Source organism: Mirounga leonina, unplaced genomic scaffold (assembly GCF_011800145.1).
Source record: "Mirounga leonina isolate KUSES-001 unplaced genomic scaffold, KU_Mleo_1.0 Mir_172, whole genome shotgun sequence".
NCBI classification, from domain to species: Eukaryota; Metazoa; Chordata; class Mammalia; order Carnivora; family Phocidae; genus Mirounga; species Mirounga leonina.
The window spans coordinates 11,088,006-11,093,954 of record NW_023270442.1 but is presented as its reverse complement, the minus strand read 5'-3'; the positions used below and the strand labels follow the sequence as shown (position 1 = coordinate 11,093,954).

The following is a 5,949-nucleotide window of genomic DNA, read 5'->3' as shown; positions in this document are numbered from 1 at the left end:
AACCTCAATAAATATTTTGCAGTGAATGCCTAACTAAAAACAAAATTTTCTAAAGCAGTTAAATAAACAAATTCATCTAGCAGTGTACATAAATCCTTAACCTGTAAGATATATCACATTTTTTTAGTATATGTGCTGCCAAAGTGAGCACAAGATATATCAGATTTTTAATTATCCTTTAAATTCCTTGTTTTCTATTCAGTAACATATTAATAAAACCTATGAAACAAACAAAACAACAAAAAAAGGTGCTTACCTAATGAAGACTGTTGAAGGTACTGGATACATTCAACAAATGTATTATATGAATAAGAAAAATGGAATGCCATAATTCATGGTAGAGAAAAGTTTATTTTAAATGTCAATTCAATTTGAAATACACTTAAGTGAAAGAATCCTAGGAGAAAAATAAGAGAAAAATCTTAGAGAGTAACGAAAGGGACCCTGAGCATTGACATAAAAATGAACATTCAAGGCTTATCTCATATGTCTGATTTAGAAAAGGTCACAGGTCAAGGTTACTTTGTCCACAATGAATCACATACTTCTGGGAGAGATGGTGATGGCGAGTCTTGGTGATGCAGATCATCAGCAATCGCAGATATTGGACAGGCTACATGTTAAGATTTCATAAAGTACAGACATAACAGTGAGATAATGGGGAATATTCAGCAAGTTGATCTAAAAAAGTGAGAGCTAAAGGCTGGTTGGTAACAAGTTGACTGGCAGCTCCTAGAAGAAAAGTAAGTTGGACGACTGAAGTTGGACCCACAGCCCAGAGATTGGAAACCAGTGCTTCCACAACCAAAAGGCCCAAGGCCAATATTTCCACATCCCAGAGACCCCATGTAATTTGTTTGGCAGGGACTGAAGAAGAAGGAATTCTTTGGGCGGAAGCAGGATGTCTGGTAGGGTCTGGCCCCAGCACTGGACGTCCCGCAGCTGGTGGGTTCACAGCAGGTCTCCTGATAGCCACCAAAGACAGAGGAACCCAGCTGGTAGGTGCTGGGAGAGTAGATTTCATTGCTGGGGTAGAAAGAATCATAGGGGGAACCTGGGTACCCCATGTAACCTCCAAGAGAGCAGGAGGAGAAGTTTCCAGGGCTGCAATTGTAATGCATGTCGAGTTCTGAGTTCAGCTGAGTTGCAGAGAGGTTTGGTGAGTGTGACTGTTGCCTTCTACCGGACGCTTATATACCCTAGCAATGAGTTAGTAGCATGTGCCCATCTTAATAAGAATGCTTAATTAGTCTCCAGTCAAAATGAAATACATTAACCTTCAAAGGCTTTTTTTTTTTTTACAAAAGCAAACTTTTAAATGAAAGAATTTCATTAGGTTTTCAAAGCAATTGTTTATGAGTAAAGATGTCATCTCTCATTCAACTAGCTTGGGTAGATGAATATAATTGTATGGTAATTGTCCCTATAAGATTGGTGTTTTATTCATCCTATCCCTGAATTGAATCTGAATGGGTAATACAGTGATAATTGAATCTGAATGGATAATACAGTGAGAATTTTGCTCCGTTTAAAGTTCTAAAAAAATACTTTGTGGTCTGGAGGGCATATTTATTTTGTTCCAAGTTTAGGAACCCAGTTGAGAACAGAAAAAAAAAAACAACCCCCAGTCCTTAATATCTGTTTCATCTTCCACATCTTGTGGACCTTATAGAAGAAATAACCCACTCTTAATTGGTAGAAAAGCTAAGTGAGTGTCCTACACATTTGGATTTTGGTTTTCTTACAGCACAAGTACCCAAGCTGCTTTTGAGTGTGTAAGTTTTTGATTTAAGAATGAAGGGTCCAGGGCGCCTGGGTGGCTCAGTCGTTAAGCGTCTGCCTTCGGCTCAGGTCATGATCCCAGGATCCTGGGATCGAGTCCCACATCGGGCTCCCTGCTCGGTGGGAATCCTGCTTCTCCCTCTCCCACTCCCCCTGCTTGTGTTCCTGCTCTCGCTATCTCTCTGTCAAATAAATAAATAAAATATTAAAAAAAAAAAAAAGAATGAAGGGTCCAGGGGCTCCTGGGTGGTTCAGTCAGTTAAGCATCTGCCTTCAGCTCAGGTCATGATCCCAGAGTCCTGGGATTGAGCCCCTGCGTGGGGCTCCCTGCTCTGCAGGGAGTTTGCTTCTCCCTCTCCCTCTGCTGCTCCCCCTGCTTCTGCTCTTTTGTTTGTGCGCTCTCTCTCTGAAATAAATAAATAAAATAAAATAAAAAAATGAAGGGTCCAGGGGTGCCTGGGTGGCTCAGTCAGTTAAGCATCTGCCTTCTGCTCAGGTTGTGATCTCGGTTCCTGGGATAGAGTCCTGTGTGGAGCTCCCTGCTCAGTGGTGAGTCTGCTTCTCCCTCTCCCCCGGGCCCTCCTCCTTATCTGCTCATGCTCTCACTCTCTCTCAAACAAATAAAATCTTAAAAAAAAAAAAAAAAGAAGAAGAAGAAAGTGTCCAATATTTGCAGGAGTACCTTGAAGATTACATTGTAAAAATACTGAAGTCAAGGAATCCTTGCCCTGAACTTGACTTGCTTTTTGATAGAAGTCATTGATAAAATATCAAGCTTAATCCCCATAAAGTTTAAGTAAATTTTTGGTAGGGTTGATGTTTTGAGAACAAAAGAATAAGTACTGCACATTAAAAATGGGCCTTTGTTTTCTTAGTTTCCATTCATAGGGTGGTAATTTTACTGCAGAAGGTAAATAAAATCAAGAAATTAAGAAAGTGTCTACCCGATGTAGACTTCAAGGAACGATCAAGTGTTGGAAGAATTCATAGTTACAAATGATCTTTATAAGTTGATATGGGATGGGAGGGAATAAAAACAGATGATAATGTGAAATAAAGAGTGAATGCCATTGGGACCTCTGATGTGACACATGTATCAAGTGACATATATATTCTGCCTAGAGGACTAGTATCATAAGTATTTTTCTAGACTCTCCCATCAAGTGCGTCATTGACAACCACAAGTAGAGTAGTGCATGGGTGCAGGAAATGGCTTAAAATAACCTGTGGGAGTGGGCAAACCTCATAAGACACCCATCTTCAAAAACTAATATGTTGTTTAATGGAAATGAGCTGAGACTTATTCTAGAAAGAACTGAGATTACTAGGTGGAAGTTTTAAGGGAAGATTCAGCTAAAAATCTAAGACAAGCCACTTTTGTAGATAATGAGATGTCCATCTTGAGGGCACTGGGAATACCTTGTCAGGATATTGTAAATGGAATTCCAGTCTGGTAGGGGACTGGAGATAATTGCTAAATTCCCAAATTGTAAACTTTATGGGTCTGAACATTTTGAGTAGACAAATTGGCTTTCAAGCATGTTTCATTTATCTCTTAAATATAGTTTGTCCTCTGTTTCTAAAATGAACGATTCTTATTTATTAGGCTTCTTAATTATGAATAGCAAAAAGCATTCTACTAGATCCCAAACCTTCCCATTTTACTTGTGAATAAAATACTGAACATCAAAACATGCATATAGGTATTCAACTCACCTAAATTGAATTTGCTTGTTTGCTTCAATGTCATCCACTCTTAGATCAGCTATTTCTATGAAAGAATATTCTATGAGTCAGATATTCGGTAATTTTTGAACATTCTCTCCTCAACCAAATGGAGGATTTTACACTCCAACCCTTTTGTTCAGGAGTGGAAGGGAAATGCTTTAGTGTGAAAGGAACGAATCGAACATCACAGAAGCCACAGGAAGATAAACCTTCTCAATCTCTCCTCTTCCTCAAGGTATCAATCTTCATTAGCCTACTACATAGAAGTGGAATACAAGTCATAGAACAAGAAAAAAAATGACCATTATTTTAGAAATTTTGTAATACTTGTCAGAAACACCTGAAAACAATTTAAGTCAAAGTGATGTATGTTGCTTTCTGAGGCAAGGAAGAATCTCCTTAAGATGGTTCCTTTGGTCTAATACTTCAAGGCAATTACCTTATAAACTTTCTTTAGAACAAGAACATTTTCCAGGTTCTGGGGAATTTTTTTAGTGATAAACACTGCCTCTGATTAGAGATAGAAATACATGGGGGTGTTTTTGTCACATCTTTGTGATTTTTTAATGCTTTTTTGGATGAATCACCTCTAACATTCCAAAATAATATAAAGCGATTTTAATATTTAATGTATGCCACCATAAACACACACACAAAAGGAAGAAAAACTAAGATCGACTCCTATAAGTCTGCCCACAGTTTAAGCAGGAACATGGGAAATAAGGGAGCCTCAGTTAATATTTCACCGAAGCTGTTCAAATTGAGATCTGATTAAAAAAAAAAAAAATCCTCATACATCTTGCATATTACCCCTGCTGCTTCCTGACGACATTATTCATTAAGTAAACTTGCTTGACAACAATCAATGTGTGTTTTTGTTTAAAAGAAATGACTATGAATGGATCAGTTAGTTAGCAACTTTGCTATCCAGATGGCAACAATTTTGAGACAGATTGTGAAAGGGGTATCAATTATTTTTAGTTAAGCCAGCTTTCCTCATCCCAGACACTGTCTACCTCTGAAGCAGTTCTCTGAGTGATCTGCTGGGTGACCTTTGGCAGAGGGAGATGACTAATAGCTTTGAAGATTCAACACTATTACCTGAATTCCAAGGCACAAACATTACTGCACTTTCCAGTTGTAAAACCACAAACACTACATACGCTTGATTATGATGAACGTTTCAGTTCAATTAAAAGCAGAAGGTAACCTGTTTTTATGTATCATGTAGCTGGCACACCCAATGATAAGGGTATATAAATGCCCCAGTCCAAGAAGTGGCATTCAAACTCAGAACCTTCTCTTTGTACAGCACATCTCCTCTCACCATGTCTTACAACTGCTGCTCTGGAAACTTCCCCTCCCAGTCCCTTGGGCAACACCTGCGCTACCCAGGATCTTTCTGTGGCTCATCCTACCCCAGCAACCAATTCTGCAACACCAACCTCCGCTCTCCCAGCACCTGTCAGCTGGGCTCCTCCCTCTCCAATGGCTGTCAGGAGACCTGCTGTGAGCCCACCAGCTGCCCGACGTCCTACCCGGTGTCCAAACCCTGCCAGATGTCCTGCTACCCGTTGAGGACCTCCACACTCTTCAGTCCCTGCCAGACAAATTACACCGGGTCTCTGGGCTTTGGCTCCAACGGCTTTCAATCTTTGGGTTGCGGCTCTCCCTCTCTGGGCTTTGGATTGGGTGCTTTCCAATCAGTGGGCTATAGTCCCAGTGCTTTTTCATCCCTGGGGTGTAGATCCAGCTTTTACCGTCCACTCTACTCTTCTAGAAGCTGCCAGTCTGCTTTCTACCAACCAACTTGTGGATCTGGCTTCTACGAATCTTATGTTTGAGCATAATACCTACTATGTCTAGAAATTTACCACAATACCAGCTATGTCAAGATCCATGCTATCTATCGATCTCTGTCCTAACATTAGCTTACAAATTTGACTTGTATTGTTACCTATTATGGTTTAGCAATAATTTGAATTCCGGTAATCGGAAAACACATTCACTGAAGAAAGATGTCAGAACAGCTTTCTTGTAGTTATATAAACATGCAATATTGAAACATGTTTCTTTCTTAATATCTTTCTTAATATCTCCTAGTTATTTCTCCTAGTGCATTTATTTAAAATTTTACAAAATGGAAAAATGCAAGTGTAAATAAAAATATGTTACATGGCACTCGCATATATGTTTTTATATGATCTGTTTACTCTGTGTCTTCAAAACTACTTCTAAATACCTGACTGGATATTTCTGTATTTGTATTTATCATTCAAAAATTTTTTACTTAAGGGGTGCCTGGGTGGCTCAGTCAGTTGAGCATCTAGCTCTTGATTTCAGTTCAGGTCATGATCTCAGGGTTGTGGGATTGAGCCCCACATCGGGCTCTGTGCTCAGCACAGAGTCGACCTCTACTTCTCCCACTGCTCCTCCCCA

At 39.5% G+C, this 5,949-nt stretch overlaps 2 protein-coding genes across 2 annotated transcripts; one reads left to right on the top strand and one right to left on the bottom strand.

Moving 5' to 3' along the window:
• Positions 1–668: 668 nt before the first annotated feature.
• Positions 669–1,121, bottom strand: LOC118018890 (keratin-associated protein 15-1). The gene has a single exon (XM_035017691.1). The coding sequence runs from the start codon at positions 1,119–1,121 to the stop codon at positions 669–671; it is 453 nt and encodes a 150-aa protein (XP_034873582.1).
• A 3,466-nt stretch (positions 1,122–4,587) lies between these two features.
• Positions 4,588–5,354, top strand: LOC118018755 (keratin-associated protein 13-1-like). The gene has a single exon (XM_035017496.1). The coding sequence runs from the start codon at positions 4,839–4,841 to the stop codon at positions 5,352–5,354; it is 516 nt and encodes a 171-aa protein (XP_034873387.1). The 5' UTR covers positions 4,588–4,838.
• Positions 5,355–5,949: the final 595 nt, after the last annotated feature.

Coding starts and splice junctions, on each gene's coding strand:
- LOC118018755 (XM_035017496.1), top strand. CDS start 4,839: ATGTCTTACAACTGCTGCTCTGGAAACTTCCCCTCCCAGTCCCTTGGG.
- LOC118018890 (XM_035017691.1), bottom strand. CDS start 1,121: ATGCATTACAATTGCAGCCCTGGAAACTTCTCCTCCTGCTCTCTTGGA.